This window comes from Natrix helvetica (assembly GCF_964273705.1).
Source record: "Natrix helvetica genome assembly, chromosome: 2".
NCBI classification, from domain to species: domain Eukaryota; kingdom Metazoa; phylum Chordata; class Lepidosauria; order Squamata; family Natricidae; genus Natrix; species Natrix helvetica.
This window is the reverse complement of record NC_138552.1, coordinates 107,106,439-107,130,011: the sequence shown is the minus strand read 5'-3', so window position 1 is coordinate 107,130,011 and position 23,573 is coordinate 107,106,439. Positions and strand designations below refer to the sequence as shown.

Here is a 23,573-nt window from a genome sequence, read left to right as displayed (position 1 = left end):
TTCTGGTCAGAAGCTGGCCTGGAGGATCTCAAATGGTAATCACATGACATGATCCGAGGATGCTGCAACCATTGTAAATACTGTACATGCCAGTTGCCAAGTACCTGAATTTAGATCATATTACCACAGAGTTGTAAACAGATGGTTATAAGTCAAAGACTAACTGTATTGTCTTTACCTTTTATCGTTTATTAGTTTTCCATGATACTGGGAAACAAGGAGAGAAGAAAGAAAAAAATCTTCACATCCAGATGTTCTTAAAAACACAGGAGAAGCACCAAGAGAGTGGTGCATTTATTTTTAAGGAGGTCTGTCTGGGTGGATATAAAAAGCCAATCAAGGAAAGACTGTTTCAGTCCCACTTGACACAGCTCCTGGTCAGTGGTTGTCAACATTGGCCAGAGAATTAAGTATTTTCCCTAAATTTTGCAGAACCAGTCCTTTGGTTTTTATTTATGAGCCTCAGTGGTACAGTGGTTAGAGTGCAGTACTGCAGGCCACTTCTGCTGCCTGCCGACTGCCTGCAACTTGGCAGTTCAAATCCCACCAGGCTCAAGGTTGATTTAGAGCCTTCCATCCTTTTGAGGTGGGTAAAATGAGGACCCAGATTGTTGGGGGCAATATGCTGACTCTGTAAACCGCTTAGAGAGGGCTGTAAAGCACTATGAAGCAGTATATAAGTCTAAGTGCTATTGCTATTTTTGAACAGAGTCTGTTATAACCTCTTTTTTCCCATTAGCTACTGCCGCCAATACTCAGAAACTGATATCTACCAAGATGCCACAACTCCTCTTAACTGTCGACAGTGCACACCATCAGATCTTAGAATAAGGAACACACCTGTGTTGAAATCTCCTGGCTACACCTTTCTTATTTTATTTATTTTAACAAATTCATATTCCACTCGACTCTGGGTGGTTTTCACACTTTTAACAGGAGTAAAATTCAACTTTACAAAAACATAAACCCAGCCAACTACAAAAATGTAAACATCCTATGCATATCTAAAACAAGGAGGAAAAGTCAGTTTCCAAAACTCTGGATGGCTTACAGTTAAAATTATTGGTACTATTAAATTAATGAATGTACTTGAAATATTTAATTTACTTAGAATAACCAAGGCATTTAGAGCAATGTACTTTGAAACTGCAACCCCCTTGAATGTCCCTTCTTTACATTCTTGTCCTATGAATGTTAATTCTTAAACTTCTAACATTTGTTCTATACTCTAAAATCAAGATCTGCAGGATTATTGTGCCAGAAACCATAATAAAAATATCTCGCTGAAAGATTTTGATGTTGTGCTTCAGCAGTAAATGGAGAGAAATGATGTGCAAAAATATTTTCTTAGGAATTCTCTCGGCAGTATCGGACTTGGGGTCATAAGGAGAAGAGGATATTGTTCCTGAAGAAAATATTTGTATGAGATCCAACAAGCAAGCATTGTGTTTGCTTAGATACTCGGGCAAAGATCAAACACTTGCATAACAAGATGACCCATGGCCTTCTCCAAGGCAAAAGAGAACAGAAATAGATGGAACTGGAGTACAAAAATATCCTTCCTTGATATTGGTGCTTGTTTGATCCAAATCATGCCAAGTAGTTTATGTCACAATGTTGTTATTTGGAGCACATCTGAGCAGCTTGCTTCTTGTTACATATTCCGTTATGGGGATATATAGGATAGAGAAATTGCCTCTGCTTGGGAATTTCGATCAATAGTTTGTGGAGTCGGTCTATCTATCTACCAATCTATCTATCCATCCATCCATTCAGTGATTTCTTCCAACAATCAGTTCACCAAACTACTCAAAAAGTTAACAACCAGTTCTCCCGAAGTGGTGCAAATTGGCTGAATCGCAATTATCTATCTATCTATCTATCTATCTATCTATCTATCTATCTATCTATCTATCTATCTATCTATCTATCTATCTATCTATCATCAGTTATCTGTCTATCATCTAATATACAGTATACGGCTGCTCAACCCACACAGGTGACTTGCAGCATTAAAATATCATAATGTAAGAAGCCACCCTACCTCCCCAAGAGCAGCAATCACACAACAGCTCTGTATCAACCTGGGGTCCCCAGTCCCGCTGGCAAAATCACATCTTCAGTTTTCTTTATTCCATTATAGTTTAAGAAAGGCAATGTATAACTGTTACACTCTATGAACAGTTACAAATTCAGACTGGTCACCAACTTCAGTTCAGCTTCATGTATGTTTGCAATGAACACATTTATTTTAGCCACACTCCATTTTTAGATATGCACCTAAAAATTAAATGTATCAAAGAAAAGGGAAGAGAGTAGTAAAAAATCTCTGCCAGTAAAACATATTTGCAGTCCCCTCTGAATGCATGCCTGGGCCAGGGAATACCAGTAGTCCTGTATACAATTGAGCCCAGAATTTCTGTCGTTAAGTGAGACATTTATTGAGTTTTGCCTTATTTTACGACCTTTCTTAAAATAGTTGTTAAGTGAATCACTGCAGTTGGTAAGTTAGTAATCTGCTTGTTAAATGAATGTAGCTTCCCCATTGACTTTGTTTTGTCAGAAAGTTGCAAAAGATATTCACATGACCTTGGACACACAGCAACAATCGTAAGTATGAACTAGTTGCCAAGCATCTAAATTTTGATCACATGATCATGGGGATGCTGCAAATGTTGTAACGGTGAAAAACTGTCTTAAACCACTTTTTTCAGTGCTGTTGTAACTTTAACAGTCACTAAATGAACTGCTGTAAGTCGAGAGCTACCTGTACTTCTATGAGAATTAAATTTGTACCTCCCCTGCAGAACTTATCACTTACAAACTTTTCATCTCTGGATTCCTGTCCAAAAGTGGATGATTCTCAGCCTTTTATAATTCACACATCATTAGCTTGTTGCCTATTGAATGTTGAACTACCGTAATGTCATAAGTTAATAACTCAATAAATTAATTCAAATGCACAATTGTTTTTCTTTGTTATTTCATTTACATGGCTACCTATTGCAAATTCATGACTCTGGGCAGCTAACAATAATAGCAGTCCTCCTTTTGTGACTGACTTTCACAGTTGCAACACTGATGAAAGAATACCTTTGCAACCAATCATTGCATTTTCAAACTCTGCAGGTCTGTAATGGAAAGAAAAAAGAAAGAAAGCTAAAGGAAGATTGTAAAATCATGTTTCAATTGTTGTAGAGGTAGAAGAAAACTTGCTTATGATCTGGCCTTAATCAGCAGTGAATTAGAGCATTATCATTCTTTTTTTATTTGCAGGCTTGGACTTCCGACAAGAAGAACCTTAAAATGTTTTAGAATAAGCCTTGGACAGCCTTGGACTGTGCTGCCACCTAGTGATTTGTAAAATAAAGTGCAATTTGCTGTTTGTCTTGTTTTTAGGTATGCTGTTAGAACAGTGATGGCTAACCGTGCCAAAACTGGAGAGCGCGCATGTGCATGCACACACACCAGAGCACCAGAACCCAGAAGGGAGCAGCTGGCCATTGCGCATGTGTGTGGCAGCCAGCTGCTCTTCCGGGTTCCATCGCATGCATGCACACCAGCCAGCTCCCTTCCGTGTTCCTGCACGAAGACCAGCTGGCCAGTGGGCACACTGGAGCCCGAAAGAGTAGCTGCCCATCGCGTGCATGCGTGACAGAACCAGGGAGGGCAACTGGCAACGGCACATGTGCCCACAGAGAAGGCTCTGTGTGCCACTTCTGGCCCTCGTGCCATAGGTTCGCCATCACAGTGTTAGAACATAGGGGATAAAGCCAATTCTTACCTGCATAATGGTGCTAATCATGAGTTTTCAAGGTGTATTAATTATTGTTAGGTGTGACACTAAATATTCATAGTCAAACATGACGTGTTTGATAGTAGCTGGGGATTGACAGTAAAGGGGAAGAGATTGTCCTTCTGACATGTTTGTTAATTCCCTTTGGATGAACTGTTTAGAATGATGAAGCTTTGGGGGGTAACATACATACACACTCTTTTGATTCCAGTAGGCTTTTGATACCACATGTGTAGTATCCTTCCTCGTTACCTGTAGAGTTTGGAGACTGGAAGCTATCAGTCCAGGAGGACACTTAATTTATAGACCTGCTCCTTTAGGGAAAATGTGATCCCTAGAGAAACATCAGAGCTAGCAATGTTACTTCCAGGAAGGGAAGAACTGTGAAGGGCACACTAATGTCAACATTATACTATTGCATCACAAGACTCAACTCTTTTCTATACATGTTGTGATGTTAAACACGTAACTCAAAGGGATGCCACTTAGGTTCAATTTTGGATTGTTTCATCCCATCCAAAGTTCAACAGCCATATTCTGTTCAGTCTAGAAAAGTCTGCTTTATTTGATGAGAAATAACATACTTTCTTCTGTGTTTGAGGCTGGTGCTTGTGGAAATAAATAAATATGGAATAAAATCGATCACCAAAATGTTAAACTTAGATATTTGTTGCTTGTTCTGTTTAATTAGGATAACTTTTTTTAATGGTTCTTTTCTTAGCAGTATCTTATCTTTCTCTCACTCCAACCTCTTAAGTCAGTAAAACCTTTATTTGCATTTGTTAATTGTTTTGATTCATTTAAACAAATTTGTCTTTGTTGTTTTAACTTGTGAGCCACCCATACTCATGTAAGTGAGGGGGGGGGCTATATAAACCCAGTGAAATAAATAATTTCCAATAAAGCAACAACCTATCATTTCATCACAGGCATAGTGTATACACAAATGTAAAACACACAAACATTACAATTCAAACCAATTCAAGCCATTTAGAGAAACAGAATCACTCTGAAGTAATCTGTACTGAATCAGGACCATGACAAATAGTGTAAGCAATTTCTAGAAGTAACATATCTGAGCTGAAGGGAAAAAAACCCAACCAATAAATGGCAAAAACAAGATGCAGACAATTCTAATTCTTTGCTGCCAACTAATGACAGTCCATAGCTTTGCAGTCAAGTTACCATATTTTCAGCAATGTGATTCTCTGGAAAACTGTACAAAGACAGGCATAAAGTTTGATAGGAAAGTATAACTACTTTCATGTTTCCTTCTCTAGTCAAGATGGAAATGAATAAATGGTTATGTGTTTAACAATGTGGCAAGCTCATCAACCACTGTAATTTGGATGACAGTATGCTTACTTCCTTTAAAATGTCCTCTAATTCTATCCAAAAGGGAGAAGGGTCTGCTTTTAATCATATCAAATAATAAGCTTAGCAAACAGTTGCATCTATGCTCAGGCAATTTGGCAGTTTTCTGATTAATAATATGTCTATAATGTTCACAATTTCTGTAGAAATTGCCTTACTATTTGCACCCTTCCAAATTTTGTAGACAGCCACATTAATATACTGGTAGTTGTTAAGGCATTAGACTAGAAGCTGGAAGACTGTGAGTAAAGCCAGGTGGGTGACGGGAGGCCAGCTCCTCTTTCTCAGCCCTAGGAAGGAAGCAATGGCAAATGACTTCTGAGATCTTGCTGACAAAACTGCAAGAATTCATCCAGGCAGTCACAATGCACAAAACAAAGCAAAAACAATTTTCAAAAGATTCCCTTAACAAACGTCATAACAAAAATATAGGAGCATATTCTTTTTTAAAATTAACTTTCACTTTATTGTGTTATAAATTTTTAAAGGACAAAACCATATAAAAATACTAATTAATTACAAAAAAATTCAACGCCCCCAAACTATTTAACAAATATTTTAAAAAGAAATACATAATAATAATTTAAAATGGGGGGGGGGGGGATGGAAACAGAAAGATACAACCAATCTAAATGTATCACTTACATCTCAAGTGTTAAACAAAATATTAAAAATTCCTTCCTCAAAAGGGTATCCTGACTGCCAATTTAATCCCTTCCTTTGGGAAAAAAAGTTTTGGGTGCTTCCCTGCTAAGCCAATGGGATACAGGAAGCATCTGTTTCCTGTAAATTCTGCCTTGGGGAGAAATCCAATTGGGCTACTTTGCAATATTCAAATCAGCTGGTACCACTCACAAAGCTATAAGCACCAGCAGCTTTTATTTAAAAAGAAGAAAGGAAGAGGCATGCCCTCTGCATGAGAGTAAGAGGACAATGAATCACAATTAGTTTTCATTAAAGCTAGATTTTTAACGTTAGAATTTTTCATGTCTGCAGAGACAATTACAACTTCCCCTCTGCTTTGGAGTAGTGGAAAAAGCATAAGGCTGCGTATCTAACTGTAGGGACTGTATGAAAGTAGGACCAATGTTTGTCTTCTTTTACTAACCGTAAAAACAAAGACATACACTGAGAGAAAGAAAATGTAGAGGAGGAAGACAGCCACCAAAGCATTGAACTATTCCTTATTTCAACAGCAATCATATAACACACATATGATATTACATAGTTATACATTTATACAATTATATATAAACATATAGCACAATCGCTTAAGCTTAGAGAGGGGGCTGTAAAGCACTGTGAAGCGGTATATAAGTCAAAGTGCTATTGCTATTATGCGTCGGTTCCCTTTTCATTGTAATTGCAATCGCATTTCGTGCTTTTTTTTTTACCGTTCTCAATCGCCCGCTCCTTCCGCGGCTTGCAAAGCGAGCGAGGAAGCGCGCGCACCAGCGCCACCTGCTGCTCGGGGTGGCCGACTGCAAGGCTGACGAGTTGATTGCCAGCCGTGCCGCCTCGATCCGCTAATGCCGCCACATCTGCAAGGGAGCCTCGCCGCAGGTCGAGCGATGGATGGGTGAGAGAGCAAAGATGGCGGAGAAGGTGCACAAGAGGTAAGGGAGGGCTGGGCGGCCAAGCCTCTGGGCGCGATTACTCTCTGGATCCTACCCCCTCCCATAGGTGTTGTTTTGTTTAGGTGCTCCTTGGGTCCGTTTTTTCAAGGCTGCGTTGTCTGTGAGGATACAAAAAAGGACGCCCGGTTCTTTGCAATGGACCGTGGTTGTTACTAAGCTGCTGCTGCAGCAGCAGCAGCTTAGTAACAACCACGGTCCATCCTGCTGCTGCTGCTGCTGCTAAACTGCTGCCATAAGGGCAGCCTCTCAAAGGGTAACAGGAGGTCGGACCTGCCGGTAAATGTCCGTTTTCAACAAGCCCGCAAGGAATTCAGGTCCAGTCGCAGAGGGCGGTTTTGAGGACGGAAAGGGGGAAATTGCTACTCCCGATGCCACTCGAGAAAGCCTCACCTATTACATCAAAAGGGGAAGACCAGCTGTCCGTTCCGTAGTTTTCAATTTTTCAATTTCGAATGTCACTGTGTACAGGAGCATTGATGATTTCTGGAAGGTTTCCACAGTTTGCTGAATATCTTGAATGAGGCCTTGCATTGATTTATATTGTTATCATTTCACTGAAGTCCTTTCTATTAGAACAGTGGTTCTCAACCTTCCCATTGCCGAGACCTTTTACTACAGTTCCTCATGTTGTGGTGACCCCCAACCGTGAAATTATTTTCATTGCTACTTCATAACTGTAATTTTGCAATTTTCCGATGGTCTTAGGCGACCCCTGTGAAAGGGTCGTTCGACCCTCAAAGGGGTCCCGACCCACAGATTAAGAACCGCTGTATTAGAAGAAGCCGAGCCATCTTGTGGATATGCCTAAATAGTTTTTGTGGAAAATGATGAATGAGAATCCAAAAAACTTGACTGTGAAAATGTGTTATTGTTGTTTTCCTACTACTTAATATTGTTCAACATTTTTCCTAAAAAATTTAAGTGCATTGCATTCATCAGCTTAGAAATTCTTAAAACGACTATTAGGCTTGAGTGTTAATACTACAGGTGGCAGGTGGAGGCTGTGGAGGTGAGCTAAAGTTTCCCATTGATTTAGTAACTGACAACACTTTGATAATGTGAGACTAGGAGTTGTATTGTCAATCACAATATATCTACATGTCTTCCTAGCTCTCTGGTCCAGTTTTGACTAGAACTTCAGTTAAGGCAATATTGTGCTTTCTCAATAGTGACATAACAATGTTGTCAGCCTCTGCTTTGCTGCTCGCTTTCGGCTGCCATTGAAATGGGGAGGGGGGAGATAAATGGTATTTGGGAGGGGAAGCTTGAGCACAGGAGTGAATGAAGAAGGGAGTCGTTTTCTCACCATCTACTGCGCATGCTGCAGATATGAAATTGCCGCCAAGGCCAACCGTCTGGCATACCATCCTGATGATGGGTTTTGAAAGTGCAGCCCACATGACACCTGTGGGTGTAGGGATTGGACTGGGGGTTGGGATCACTAGGGGGAGGGAGCTGGGTCACATCTTGATATCTGTGATTGCGCGCACTTTTGCCTCAGATCTTGCTTTGCTAGCTGCTATCTACTCATAACCAGTAAAAGTACTCTTAATTCTGAAAAATGGACTTGAGTGGTTTCTTTCTTGGTTACTGATGGAGGCTGCACTGACAAATGTTTTATTACTGACAAAACAGCTCCCTACCCTCAATTGTCTAATTAAACTTTAACTGTCATTGCAGGCAGTTATTGGTTAATAGCTGTGATACAGAATCACAGAGGATTGCATAATTCCTTCATTTGGGGATTTTTAAACTTTTACTGAGCACTACTGCGGCTCAAGAATCAGTCTTCTCATCGCTTTTGTTTTGTACACTTTTTTTTCCAGGTACAATCAGATAGATAGAGAGCTTTCTCTCTATCCTTTTTAAAATGCATTTCCAAGGATCCGGGACAATCTGACAGAGATGAGCAAATGCATGAGAAAAATGCCAATCACTGCTACTGTTTCTGTCTATGTCTTTTCTAGTGTGAAGATTGCACCTGGAGCTGTTGTTTGTGTGGAGAGCGAAATCAAAGGAGATGTGACTATTGGTAAGAGAAAATAATTTTATAGAACAATACAGTTGGGTTAGCCCAACACACTTAACTTGATTATTCAGTTAACTTAGTTATCACAATACTGTTGAATTATTAACAAATAATCTATGTTTATATAGTATGGTAACCCACAACCAAAGTTAAAACCAGCAAAGCTTAGAAAGTTAAAGAGTTAGTACTGATTTTAGGTATGTAAATAGCTAGTGGTGCTCTAATAGTTCAGTCAATTGTTCAAGAATGTGGATGATCCCTTGTTATTTTAGTGAAAGATGATGCTGGTATTTGCACTTTTCCCCATCTTTGCTTAATGCTGCTGCCATAATCCTGGTTTTAAACCTTGTTTATCATTCGTGTTTGCCTTTCAACAAATGGAGATCACTATCTAAAATTTAAAAAAGCATTTTTGTTCAAATGTAGGACTAAAAATGTCGATGAAGTTAAGTTGCAACAAATGATATTGATTGTGTTTCTTCTTTTAATGTGTAAATATTACACACATTTAAAATGCACGGAGATGGCTGACAACAAATCGAGTGAAGCAAATTGGTATTTTCAGATAAATGTGTGCTCAGAATAATACATTTCCTTGAAATATTTTAATGATACATAAGATTATAGCAATAAGTATTTTTTACAGGACCTAGAACAGTGGTGCACCCCAAAGCCCGAATCATTGCAGAAGCTGGACCAATTGTGATTGGGGAAGGTAATCTCATAGAAGAACAGGCAATTATAATTAATGGGTTAGTATAATTTAATCAACTTTCTTAATATATTTATTCATTCATTCCACATGCATGGCCACTCAACCTATAGCAATTCTGGGCAGTATACAAACAAAAACAGTCATAAAAATATTAAACAGGCCTGGCCTGTTAATTTTAATTTTAACTTATTTTAAATGTATTGTTTTTAAAAAAAAAAATGGTTTTTTTTTTTTGGAAATGGATTTAATCTTTTTTTAACTTTTGAGATGTGTGTTTTTTAATGTTGTACGCCGCCCTGAGTCCTTTTGGAGAAGGGCGGCATATAAATCCAAATAAACCAAACCAAACCAAAAGTAGAATAAATTGGCAATAAAGATACGAATCAGTATAACACCACATTTCCTTGGGCATACTCAATACTTTGGCCAAATGCTCACGTATTGCCAAGTCTTAAGAAACTTTTGAAACTTCAGTTGGGATGGGGCTGTCTGAATCTTGAGAGGCAGTCTTTTCCACAGGGTTGGCACTGCAACATAGAAAGTATACTGCCTTAGTCCCAACAGATGGCATTGCTTGATAGAAGGGATCAGGAACATGCCATCTCTGTTGGAACTAATAACCTGTTCCTAGGGCAGTGGTGGGCAACCCGCGGCTCGGGAGCCACATGCGGCTCTTTACACCCTTTAATGCGGCTCTTCTGTGTGCCGGGTGCCCGCTCCCCTCCCTCCTCTCGGGCTTCGGAGGGAAGCTTCTGCAAAAGCCCAGGCAAGTGACAACCAATTTTGGTCCTATGACTGCAGAACGCTGCAAAATACCATAAATGCAGGCCAGTTGTTGAGTGTTTCAAATGTGATTGGAACACGCAACAAGGTGACCACAGTGTGTGTGTGTGTGTGTGAGTGAGTGAGAAAGACAGACAGAGAGAGGAACAGAGAGAGGGAGTGAGGGAGGGAATCAGAGAGAGACTGACAGACAGACACACAGAGAGAGAGAGAGAGAGAGAGAGACAGAGAGGGGGAGGGAGGGAGAGAAAGATAGATGAACAGAGAGACACACACAGAGTGAGTGATTAAGTGAATGAGTGAGAGACAGACACACCCACATACACAGAGTGACAGAGAGAGGAAGGGAGGGGAGAGAGACAGAGGGAGAGACAGAGACAGACACACACACACACAGAGTGAGTGAGAGACAGACAGACAGACACACACACAGAGTGACAGAGATGGGGGAGGGAGGGAGAGAGAGACAAAGAGCCAGAGAGAGAGAGAGAAAGAAAAAGAAAAAAAGAAAGAAAGTGGGAGAGAGAGATGAAATTAAAAACAACAACATACAAACCTGACTTACTCAAACTATCCAAGGAAATGCAAGGCCAATGTTGACATTAGTGGTTGTGACTTTGTCAGTCAATGTCAGGATGTAATTTTCTCTACATTGTAAGGCAAATTTAACAGAATTTAACGTTATCGATAAATAATATCGTTCTAAAGTTTTTGTTTTATTAGTTGTGTTATTTGTATCCTCCCGACCTATGTGGATACTTGCATGCAGAATATTCTCAATAAAAACTTATTGAAACTAAAAACAAGTGTACCATCCTATGTATTTTCGGTTTTAAAAATGTGGCTCTCAAAGTAAATTTCAATCGTGGTTTTGGCGAGATTTGGCTCAGTTGAAAAAAAAGGTTGCCCACCACTGTCCTAGGGCATCATATATTGATTGTATTCACAGGTAGAAATTAGCATCATGCAGCCATTGAAATATTTTCATACTACCTTCAGTGTAAATGTTGTATTTGTATGTTCAGTATATGTTCAGGCATGTAATCGTAACAGAGAAATTGGGAAATATTAATTGTAATAAATACCAATTCAGTGAAATTGTAAATGCTAAGTATAATAAATATGAATTCAGTGAATTTGTAATGCAGAAATTGATCGCTGAAAATTTAATATGCTTTTTCTATTCATTTGATAACCAGCCATTTTTTAGTATTGTCATCATGAGTTGCAAAAGGAAAAACATATTTGAACCTATAAGATAATCATTTGAAGCTTTCCTAATTAATATAGTGAATATTAATGCATAGATGTACTTGTACTCTCTCCTTTGAGGTTTTGTTGTATTTCAGATTTAAATTTTCCTATAAACCTATTATTAGTTCAGTTTTCCATAGCATATCTTTGAATCTTTATATTATTATGATTATTTTGCCAAAACATTCTTACAAAATTATCTCTGTATTCCAGAAGAAACTTGATTGACAATTGGTGAGGCTGTTTGATGTAGAATAGCACCTTAATAAAAAGATTCAAGTTAGTATCAAAGTTTAAAGATAAAATTATTGGTTTTAAGGGCATGACATGCCTGTTTTTCAACACAGAAATGTTAAAATACCTTTTCCATCTCTACAGCTATCCTGAAAACATAATTCCTAATACAGAGGAAGTAGGAACCAAATCGATGGTCATAGGCACTAATAATGTGTTTGAAGTTGGCTGTTGTATCCTTTTGAAGAATAAATTAAAAGATTAGAAAGATACATGTTTGCATCAGACAGTAAGTATCTATTATGTAGTCTCAGATCCCTAATTTGTGGCTAAAGAGGATTGGTTGGGATGTTTGCTGTTAAACACTTATTAATTGTATCTAGTAGTTCCAGTAAAACAGATAAAATATTAGTAGTTTAATTACTATTATTTTTTCACACTTTGCTAATTTAGTAGAGAAAAAATATAATTGATTCATTGCTTCTGAATAAAGTTCAGTTTGTTGCAACTGCAATGTCATAGCATAAGATGCCTTTTAACTATATTGTCTAAGGTTCATGGTAGCTTTTGGCCAAATGTAAAAAGTAGGGGATGTTATTTCAGCTTTTTTTAAGTAGCATATTATGATATTTATTAGAATCTTTTGCTAAGGAGAGAGGTTTCACTAGTTTACTATAATTGCTTTTGAATTTTATTGCGTGTGATCTAATCCACTTGTCTGGAATGATAAGGGTCTCCTGCTTGTGCAGGGGATTGGATTAGAAGACCTCCAAGGTCCTTCCAACTCTGTTTTTCTATTATTCTTCTGTATCCAAAGTTATAAAGTTAGGATAATGGTCTCCCAGGATCTTTCCTGAAAGCAGTGGAGCTGCAAAAGATCTCCTGCTGTATTAGGAAGAACTGAGGATATGAGAAACATGCAGAAAAATATTCTTAACCATGGCTTGCAGATTCTCAAGCAATGAAAATAGGAGATAACAATGTAATTGAGTCAAAGGGTAAGTATGTGATTATTATTTTGTACAACTTCAGAATAAATAAGAAAATAGCTACCCTTTTTATTACTTTAGTTTTTCAGCTATGTGAAATTTAAACATAATTACAAAAGAGTAGAAACAATATTATAATTATTATATACAGCAGTATCAGTAAAAACTTTTATTCTTGTCTCAGTGGTTGAATACAGCCAATCTTCAAAGTCTTTCAAAAAAATAAGGCCCTCATTATCATTTGCAGGCCTATAAGAATAGCCCCCACAGTGCACTTTACTTTGAAGGTGGGCAATAGGTAATTGTGGAATAGTGCAGCAGAAGAAAGATACAGAAAAGCTATCTGCTGTACACTGGCAATATATTGGGAGACCCAAACTGGGTATACTGTAAAATGATGCCAGGCAGCCCATTTAACAAAGACCATCCTGGCACATTTCCCAGAACAAATAAATTGAATAAATAAATTTATTTAATTTGTTGCCTATCTCACTACTGAAATGAAGGCATGCATGCTTTCTGGAAGCCCCTTAATCATCTAATTAGTAGTTGCTAGGAAATACATATGATTACTTCAGTGGTAGGTTTCAATTTATTTTACTACTGGTTTGCTTATGCGACGCTTATGCATGTGCAGAAGCGTCCAGGCAGGTGGTTGGAATCTCCCGTCACCGCCACTACTGGTTCACCTGATCTGGGGGGAAAAGGCAGAAACCCACCTCTGGATTACATAGGGAAAGAATGCTCAAGCACTGCAAAATTGTTCTCTTGCAGACTGGCAATGAGATGATTGATAAATTGCCAAAAGGCCCACAGCTTCCACATCAGATCCAGCCATAACCAAAACAATTCTTATGGTGACAGGCCTGTTCCCTTGAGGGGAGTACCAGTGCAGAGGGTGAGGCACATGGTTTCTGGACAAATTGCATCTCCATCTCATTAGGAGGATTTGATCTTACTCTGGACCCACAGCCTCTAGCAGAGGGTCATCACATTTCTGGTCTGGCTCAGGATGGAGATACATAATTAAGTATCATCTGCTATCATGATGTGGAAACTTTGTTCTCTGCTACTAAACAACACATCAGCTAACTGCCTGAGTTCTAGGAAAAGAAAAGGGCTCCTTGTGCCATTCTTCCTTAGCACAGTAGCCAATCAATATGTGCCTGCATATATGCGTTTACCCCACCATTTAGAAAAATATTGCCTAAATACAGAGAAGACTTAAACATAAAAGATGTTTCTCTCATGCGTACACACACCTCTTTGCTCTGGCTCTTGCATTTCTCTTTCAAGGTCACCTTTCTTACTCTCTACATCTACAGCGTTCGTTGGTAGAAATGTGATCCTGACAAGTGGCTGCATTATCGGTGCCTGCTGCAACGTCAACACATCTGAAGTCATCCCTGAGAACACTGTCATCTACGGAGCGGACTGTCTTCGTCGAGTGCAAACTGAGAGGCCACAGGTGAGCAGGCAGCAAGCATGCAAGGCAGCTTGAGTTCTTCAGTCACCAGATTGCCTGATTTGTGGGGTGTGAGTTTACCAATCCAGTCAGTGAGCAGAGCCCTGAAAAATGTGCACTTTGTGATTTGTATCCCATTAATATCCTGTTTATAAAGTTTTCCTACTTTGACCTCAGGTTTAACCAAATTTGGGGTGGGGGGAGTCAACATCTTGGCAATATAAGTAACATTAGATAGGGAAGATTGTTTGGTCTGAGGTCCAGTTGATATAGGACAGAGGTGCATCTCTCTTTCTTGCTTTTTCCTTTACAAATAACCATGTCTTTTGTGGATGATCAATCTCTATTTCTCCCAGGATAAGATACACCCTGTTCAATAAAAGAGTTTTATGACCTATGATTTCAGATAAACAGGCAAACTGAGGTTAAGTCAGGTTATGTGGTCGCTTTGCAGTGATTTTCTTTGTTTTGTTATAGTGCTACTATTATCACTATAGTTTGTAAATTCACATGTAATACAAAAACAGAAACTTGCTTTAAAATCATGATTCTGGTTTCCTAGCTGGTTGAAGAAGGAGCCAGAGTAGCGAAAGATCAGATGATGAATGACAACTGACACTCATGTCCATATTCAGACTCTACTAACTAGCTTTTCAGTCCGCACTTCCTTAGTGCGAAACAATGGAGAAGGGCTTCAGCATTTCCTCAGTTACTACATAAGGTGTGGAGAACTGAAGAAATTTTGGGAATACTGCTGAAACTTTCATTGCTTCAAGCAAAAAGAGTGGTTTAAAATATGTTTGCCTTATATTTGTGAGGAAGACATTTGTGATGTGTCATTTGAGAGAAGGAGAAATTGGGAAACAAATTTTCTTAATAGGAATTACTTTAAAATAAGTCAGTCCCTTGATCCATCTAATCTAGGGGTGTCAAACTTGCGCAGCGTCACATGACATATCGAGCCTTTTTTCTTCTTTGCTAAACCGGGCAGGGACGGAGCCAGCATGTGATGTATCCAGGCTGTCGGCCTCGAGTTTGACACCCCTGATCTAACCTTATGATTTCAACACTGATTGGTGACAGTAATCATACATTTCACAGGAGTTTTCCAGTTAGGAAAACCGAATCTCCGGTGTGACATTGTCCATGAAAGATACTATCGTGTCTTTTACTGCTGAGTTAAAGCCTTCCCTTCAAGTCATCAAAGAGCTAGATTTTAATTTAATTTAATTTAATTTAATGCTTCTAGACCGCCCCCTCTCCCGAAAGGGACTCGATATAGTATGTTGCATTTCTGTAGCAAAATAAGCAATTGAGTCTTCCTCAAATCTTCTGGATCACAATTTCTATAGTCTGTGAGCATTGTCCATGCTGATGGGGATATATAGAAGTTGTGGTCCAGTTGCTTCTTTCAAGCAGATGTGTTTAGGTTAATGTCTATTTTTCTAACATTGTGCTTTTCATTTTAGCCACAAACATTACAGCTGGACTTTCTCATGAAAATCCTCCCAAACTATCATCATCTCAAAAAGATGATGAAAGCAACATCAACTCCTGTGAAGAGCTGAAAACCTTCCTGAATCATGGTCAAAATTATATCGGAGATGTGCTACTTGCTTTCTGGACTTTGTGTTTGCAGAACTAACTTTTTTTTTTTTTGCTTTGTCTGGAAATTTGGTCATGCAATTATGCAGCTTAATTTTATTTATTAAAATATAAAAAATAAAATGCGCTATTGTCACATTCCCCTTGATAGTTTATATTCTTAGTGGACTTCATTATCTCTATTGCCTCTTGTTTTTTCTTTGTTAATGAAGTCAGGGAACTGTCAAACTCATCTTTCATACTGATGCTATCTTGGATGTCACCTCATTTTCCCAGTAAACCTGAGAAACCGTCTCCAATGGGAATGGTCCAGTTCATTTGGAAGGCAACAAACAGAGAACTGAACAAAAAGATTTTTTTTTAAAAAAAAAACGTGTTAATTTCAATAGATACATTTAAGATGATTGCATATCCTTAGTGCTTTCCTTAAATAATTGAAACTGCATATGTAACTTCAGACAAGGTCAAAAAGATATGTAGCTCAGTAACTCATTTGGAGTTGATTTCATGAAGGCTTCATGTTGTGGCTTCAATCCAGACTTGTTTTTATACATTTGTGCACGTAACAGTGAAAAAAGATTCTGCTATCAGAAATACAACATGCGGTGCTCTCCTGTGGATAACATTGCAGTCCTACACTCCCTTGGGAATAAGCCTCACCAAACATAATTGGGACTTCACTTTTGCATTACCTCCAGAGATAAAACTTTGTTAATCATTTTAAACAATATCATAGTCTTCATAAGTCTCTTGTTATGATTACTATCCCTACAACATATCAAACCATGAAATAATACAGAAAAAAATTAAGCATTTGTAACCAAGATAAAAGGACAGTTAGCATTTCCTCTAAACATACTATGTGCGTAAACAAAGCTGTCAGTTCCCCTTTTGACATGTGAGTGTATGGAGCCACCAAACTAGATTTTTCCTAGAGTATATTCAGTGGTGGAAGAAAACCCAGGAGATTAGCACTTCTCAAAAGATGTCGAATGCCTTTTTGCACTTACCAATACTTTCCCCAAAAGCTTTTTAAACGGAGTTGTAAGCAGTGTTTACATATTTCAGTGTGTAGCAATGCTGCCCTGGCTGTTTCTGAAGCTAAAAGTCCCTTTCTGTGATTCATTTTCTTTTGGGAACAACTTGGAAGCATTTCGTAACGCCAGTCTTTTCAACATGCAAAATGCATCTGAAGACTTCTAGTCAAATCGCATCTGGATGATGGTCAATTAAAAGCATAAAAGGTATATCAAGAGTCTAAAATTTTCTAAAAGCTGAAGTATTAAAAGTATATAAAAATGAGTCAAAAAAAATAAGGTTTAGGAGCATTAGAGGATGTAAGGGGGGGGGGCATAAAGATTAGTATTCGGCATATACTAATGTGATGAACTAGGTAGCAAAATTTATGGCACCAGTCATCATCTGTTGTATTTTAAATGCTGCTGCACAGAACCTGACAACATGTTGGAGTAGGATTGGTATATGAAAGCAGCAGAGAGGTAATAAGATTTGCCCTCTATACTCTTGGTATTTGTGTAGTAATGGTGAAATGAGGCTAGTACAGTCTCTAATACAGGCACTGGAGAACACATGCTTCGTTGCTTCTGACTTCTGTCCAGAGTCACGGGCATTGTCTCTCTTCCTGTTTCAGCTTTCAAGGACAGCTGAGGGGAGGGTATGACATAAGGCCAGAGTAAAGGCCCTCTGGTGTGTTAAGTACTTTTGAATACTTAAGTATGTCACAGGGGAGGTAAAGTACCTGCTTGATTCACTGGCAATAAAGATAGAGGTCCTGACTAGATCCAATTGGCTCTGGGTACTTGTATGCTATGTGCTCACAAAAGGTGAGAGGCTGAGTATAGGAATTGCAAGGTTAAGTTCCAGAGTCCATGGTTCTTTTCCAAAGAACACTTCTTCACATAACCCTCATCTGTACAATGTCCCCACCCCCAAAAGGCCAAAATTTGCTTAGGCAAAACCTTTAGGCACATACAGTAGCTTGTTCTCCCATTAGTTACAGATATGTGAAACCCTAGATTATTTTCCAAACCTCTGATACTTATGACAAATTTTCTCCCCCAAACTGAATCTTTTGTTTCCCATTTAATGTAACTTGTGCAGATACTCGCCCTATTCAATAGTTGTGTGTCTTCTTAAAATTGATGGCGATCTGATGTTCTTTTCTTTTAATAGCATTTGTTGGGTTCCAATTAAGGTAGTAAATTGCTTTGTTTCCTTAATTCACAAATACATAAAATGGACAGTGCGCTGGAGAGGTAGAGAAGATGGCAGGCAGTGGCAAAGCTGGAGACATTCATGAAGAATAAAGGTACTTTTGTGTCAACAAAAATCTTTTTTTGTGCTAACATACAGATTGAAAGGTGAACACTGAAAAAGAGTGAGAGAAAAAGGTAAATGCTTTCAATATATGGATCTGGAAATAGTTTCTAAGAGTGGCACGGATACATCAATCAGTCCTGGACTAAGAAAATGCTGGCTGCTACAGAGAATAGGGAAGATGAATTTGATAGAGATATGTAGGAACCATTACTTAGACAAAAAAGGTTGAAGCAATTTTTAAGTGCAGAGCTCTGAGATAACATCTGGAAATGCCTCAGACAGACACTTCTCTAATTCACTCACAAGAAGAGGAATAGGAGCAGCACAATCAGGCATTCAAGATGCTGTTATTTTAGTCAATCACAATAAAAGTAGCTTTAGCCTTCCTTTGAAGCTAGTGTCATGGTGCTATATACCATGGGGATTGAAGTAACAGCAACAAGCTGAAATTCACATACTTTTGGCCTGTGATGGCCTATTAGTTATTGGATAGAAAAATAGCTACGATTGCCAAGATTGAGGGATGTAGGAAAAGGGACAGCACCGATAAGGTGGATGAATTAGATAAAAAAGATTTGCAGGTTTTTCCTTGCAGACAGGACAGGTAGGACTACAGTATTTCTCTATACATTAAACAGCTGTTATAATTCAATGGCGTATAAGGAAACTAATATTATAGACAGTTCTTGGGTTAAGAACACATTCCATTCCTAGCTTTGTCTTAACTCAAATTTCTACTTAAGTCGTAACTTGTGCAGACTGCCACTTAATAAAAATGGTGGACAGCTTTGTCTGTCCTCTAGCTGATGAGCCACTGAAGCCAAAATTAGGCTTTCAGGAACTGCTGAAAATGGGCTATATATTTAAAAAAACGTGGCTTCAGCAGTTCAGGGGCTCAGAGAACGAGAACACTTTTCACCATTTTTAGTAATAGACTCATATCTAGGGGTAATAGTTCATATCTAGGGGTTGTCCTTAAGTTGGACATTCTTAACCCAGGGATTGGCTGTACGTTCAGGAGAATGGTGAACACCAGAGGTGGGGTGCTCCCGGTTTGGCCCAGATCAGTTGAACCAGTAGTAGCGGCGCCGGGAGGCTCCACCCACCCACCCGGATGTTTCTGCACATGCGCAGAAGTGTCCCGCGTAGGAGCACGCCCGAACCGGTAGTAAAATATTTGGCAACCCACCACTGGTGAAAAGACTTTCTTTGAGTAAGAGAATTGGCTGCCCTACCGCTAGTTTTTATTCCTCTGCCTCATAGGAGAGTTGTGCATGTTCTATAACAATATTTCTTAAAATACGTTTTATGAAACATTCTTCCCCAAACAACTTGAACAGGTTCCATAACCACCAGGTGGGGTTTGGGGTAAAATATATATATATATATATATTATTTTACATAATACATAATCAAACTTTGGAATTTGCTGTTGGACCAATTCGTCGAAGTCATGGGGATCAATAGCTATTATTAGAATGTGATTAAATCACATTTTATTTCAATATTCCTTTTTTAAAAAAGGAATGAATTGCATATATCTATGTGTATGCTTGTAGTTCCTTTTTTTTTTTAACATCTCGGCTCATGATATTGTCCAAGCATGAAAATGTAAGCTCATCAGCATGAGCTTAAAAGGCTGAGTTGTAAATAATTCTTTAGGAACTTTCTGTCTACTTTGGTCCACATATTTAAATAGGAATTTAGAATAGGGATTGCTTCACTTAACCAGAAACAAAGACCAGAACAAATAGCATGCTGACCAAGTGACCTGTTGACCCCAAAGAGATCAAAAAGGGGTTAGCATCACAGAGACAATTATCCCAAAGGTAGAGTTTTCACGATATTTAAATAATGTCCCCTCATCTCCAGTAAGAAGCTACACCACTATAAAAAGAAATGTGAACATTGCCATTGTAATATTACTGCTCATTATTACTAAAGGGCATAGCGTCACTAGTATGAAATGCTACTCTTGCATTGAGTAGCAAACAAGGAAATCCTTTTTTTCACACCTTAGTTGTGAAATTTCAGTGGCACGTGTCTTGCCACTGCTGAAAGGAGAAAGGTAGACTCGATAGATAGACCTTAGTAGTCTAGTTTTAGCAAGTAACTACATACTGTTTTGATTGGCCCTTCAGATGCTTCTGGTCTATTGCATCTGGTGCCTTAGAGACATGGTGACAGTTCCTGGAAATTCAGCAAAGTCCATACTCCTACTGGCCAATTCTTCCAGTTTAGCCCATAAGGCCCAGTAATGTGGGCTCTTTAAATCCCACTTACTCCCACTCTGAGAGTAATCAAACTGGCTCTCATAATCCTGTGTGTTGCAAGATAGGGCTGATGGAGCAAGAGTCTCAAAACCTCATGAGAGCCCAGAACAAATTGCCTGGTTCTTTGGTTTGGATCCTGGCCATTTTCTCCGAGCACATAATCACATATGTGCTCTCAAACATGCCATAGCCAGCCGCTATATCCTGCAAGTCACCTTATCTTTCCAATAATAGACACATCTGCTAATCGTAATGATTTCTAAGGAACATGTGTAAGCTTGCAACAAGGCTTCCCAGATATCAAATGAATGCACAGTAACATCTCCCTCCCCACATTCCAATGGTAAAAAGTCATTAGAGGAAAGGCTAATGAGTCAAAATTGCTCTGATAAGAGAGCTGGTATAGCTAGACCCCTGGGAGGCCCAAGGGCTTAAAACAGACTGGGTAAATATTTTAAACAATGCTGAGGAAAGCACAGGAAATTGAATGGCAAGGGAGTCACCCAGACTGCAAAAACCATAGAAATTGCCTGAAGGAACTAAACTGCCCCAACCCTGCTCTGCTCTGATCCTAGAAAGCTATATTGCAGCTTCATCAAGCATAGCACATTTTCACTAGCCATGTGATCCTGCCAGAGTGTCAAGAAAAGGGCCCCTACCTGGGCATTGTGATATATTTCTGAATACATACAGCTGTCAAAGGCTTTTAATGGTCACATAATTCTCATGCTCAGTTCGGTAACATATTCTTTTCAGACTGGAATCAACATGCTTGTTTTCAATTGGCATGAGAGGGAAAATACGGACACGGGTATTTAGTGGGCGGGCACAGCTAAGCTGGGTAGGCAGAATGGCACAATTTCACTTTCTCATTGACTTTGTGCCTGCATCCTGACCTCTGACTATGTATTCAACAAGTGGATATTGCTGACAGGATGGGGGATGAGAAGTTAATCTCTATCCAGGCTGCTTTTCAAGACAAAGAATGGAAGAAAAGGGAGCATCAGCCTTGTGGTTGACCTTTGACAATTAAAAACTGCATAACAGAATGAGCAAACACATTGCTAGGATGGTCACGGCCTTTTCCCTCTGCTGAGATTTATTCTGTTTCTTTTAAATTATGTAACTAGTTCTAAAGTTATGGTATGCAGGTCACACGCACATACATATGCCCTACGTATCTGTGAAGGTTTTGCAAATTCAGTGTCCACTCTGATGCTTCTGAATCCATATGTGAATGACCATCTCACCTTCATCCTGTAGGCATCTTTAGATAGAGGTGAGAGTCAGATGGAAAAGTTTTTCTGGCAACAGGGGTAACAGAATAACAGAGTTGGAAGGGTCCTTGGAAGTCTTCTAATCCAACCCTCTGCACAAGCAGGAGACAAGTGAAATAGACATTACAGTTATAACAAATTGAATGTTATTCAGCAGCAATGAATCAATGAGATTTTTTTTCTCTACTAATTTAGCAAAATGTGGAAAATAATTGCAATTAAACTAATAATATTTTATCTGTTTTATTGAAATAGATGCAATTAATAAGTGCTTAACAGCAAACAACATACATCCCAACCAACCCTCTTTAGCCACAAATTTAGGGATCTACGACTACATCACAGATACTTCCCCCCCCCCCGTTGCTTTGCTTTTGGTGGTGTCAAGATATGTAATGCATGAATGTATGTAGGTATATGTATGTATTTTAACAAAACATCTTTTATGGTACTGGATCAGTACAAGGCCTGTTTTGGATACCATCAGGTGGTATTAACAAACTAAATTTCTCCCACTGTGACCATTGCATTAATGGTGCAATGGTATAATGAATAAACAATAGATTCATTTAGCAGTAATGGAAAATGTAATGGAAAGTTATTCATAGTTTATTAGTTTATAAAATCCTATTTTACTATCAAGGTAAAGTCTACTATCACATTTTCTCCCAAGGACTGTGTTTGGTAAAGCAATGTCGAATATAAAATTTGACATGGGAGAGAGGCATTTTAGTCTCGCTATACCTCCATTTTTTCTGATCACAGAGTCAAATATTATCAATCCATTGGATTGCAATATTTCTACCATGCCTCTAGCCTAGCATTGCTCTGAGGAAATCGCTAACAGAGCTGATTAAGCTTGTAATCGCTCCTGACAGAGAAGGGATCCCACCAGAATCCCTTCTACTCTCCTCAAAATATAAACTGGTTTTTCGGGATATATACCCTTAAATTCAGACGTGTCCTAATGTGTAATTGGCTAAGGGAGAAACCATGAGATTTCATATTGAGTTTCTATTCCACATCCTGTCTGGTCCAATAGAATGTTGATTTGTTTTGCTTGTTTCTTTTTGACAAATTTCAGACATTTACCACTGTGAATAACAACTGCCATAGGATCAGAGGAAAAAATCTCTCTCTCACACACAATGCTGTTGGCAAGATGGAACAAACATACCATCTTCAAACCTTTGAAAAAGTGTTCCATGCACATAAACTCAGAGGCCGCCTAAATATTTTGATTCCCTTTGGTGTTTCCCCCAGGCCTCTCGTTATGTCCAGCTGTCTATATGCTGATATTACTTGCTGTTCTTTCATTAGTAATCTTGACTTTTACCAGCCCACCTCAAGGTCTTTGGTGTGTTCCACATCACTTTGACAGCTTGTCTGACTGCCAAGGAGACTTTTCATCTCTGCACTGTATTATGTGTTTTGCTTTGCGTTTTTATCCAAATTGGCTTGGTTTGAGTAATCTAGACATGCTGCTTATGTGGCCAATTTCCTTTACAAAACAAAACAATGGGTAGCACTTTTCATTCCCACTCAGGCAACACACAGCCTGACCTACGAAATGCGGCCGTTCCCTCCTTTGCCTGAATGTGGTCAAAGAGGAAACTGAAGACACTAAAAAGCAAGATGTTCAAAAGTTCAAGATGCTCAGAATGGAGTCACAGAGTGGAGTGCATCAATCTATCCTCCAAAGCACCTGAGGGTAGGACAAGAAGTAACAGATAGAAGTTTATCAAAGAGCAATCTAATCTAGAAATAAGAAAAAGTTTCCTGTTAATGAGAAGAATTAATCA

At 38.8% G+C, this 23,573-nt stretch overlaps 1 protein-coding gene across 1 annotated transcript; it reads left to right on the top strand.

The window, feature by feature from the left end:
- The first annotated feature begins 6,655 nt into the window (after positions 1 to 6,655).
- DCTN6 (dynactin subunit 6) lies at positions 6,656 to 16,019 on the top strand. Its single transcript, XM_081940151.1, has 7 exons — positions 6,656 to 6,786; positions 8,775 to 8,839; positions 9,483 to 9,588; positions 11,967 to 12,055; positions 12,773 to 12,820; positions 14,137 to 14,279; positions 15,746 to 16,019. The coding sequence occupies exons 1-7, from the start codon at positions 6,746 to 6,748 to the stop codon at positions 15,842 to 15,844; spliced, it is 591 nt and encodes a 196-aa protein (XP_081796277.1). The 5' UTR covers positions 6,656 to 6,745; the 3' UTR covers positions 15,845 to 16,019.
- The last annotated feature ends 7,554 nt before the right edge of the window (positions 16,020 to 23,573 follow it).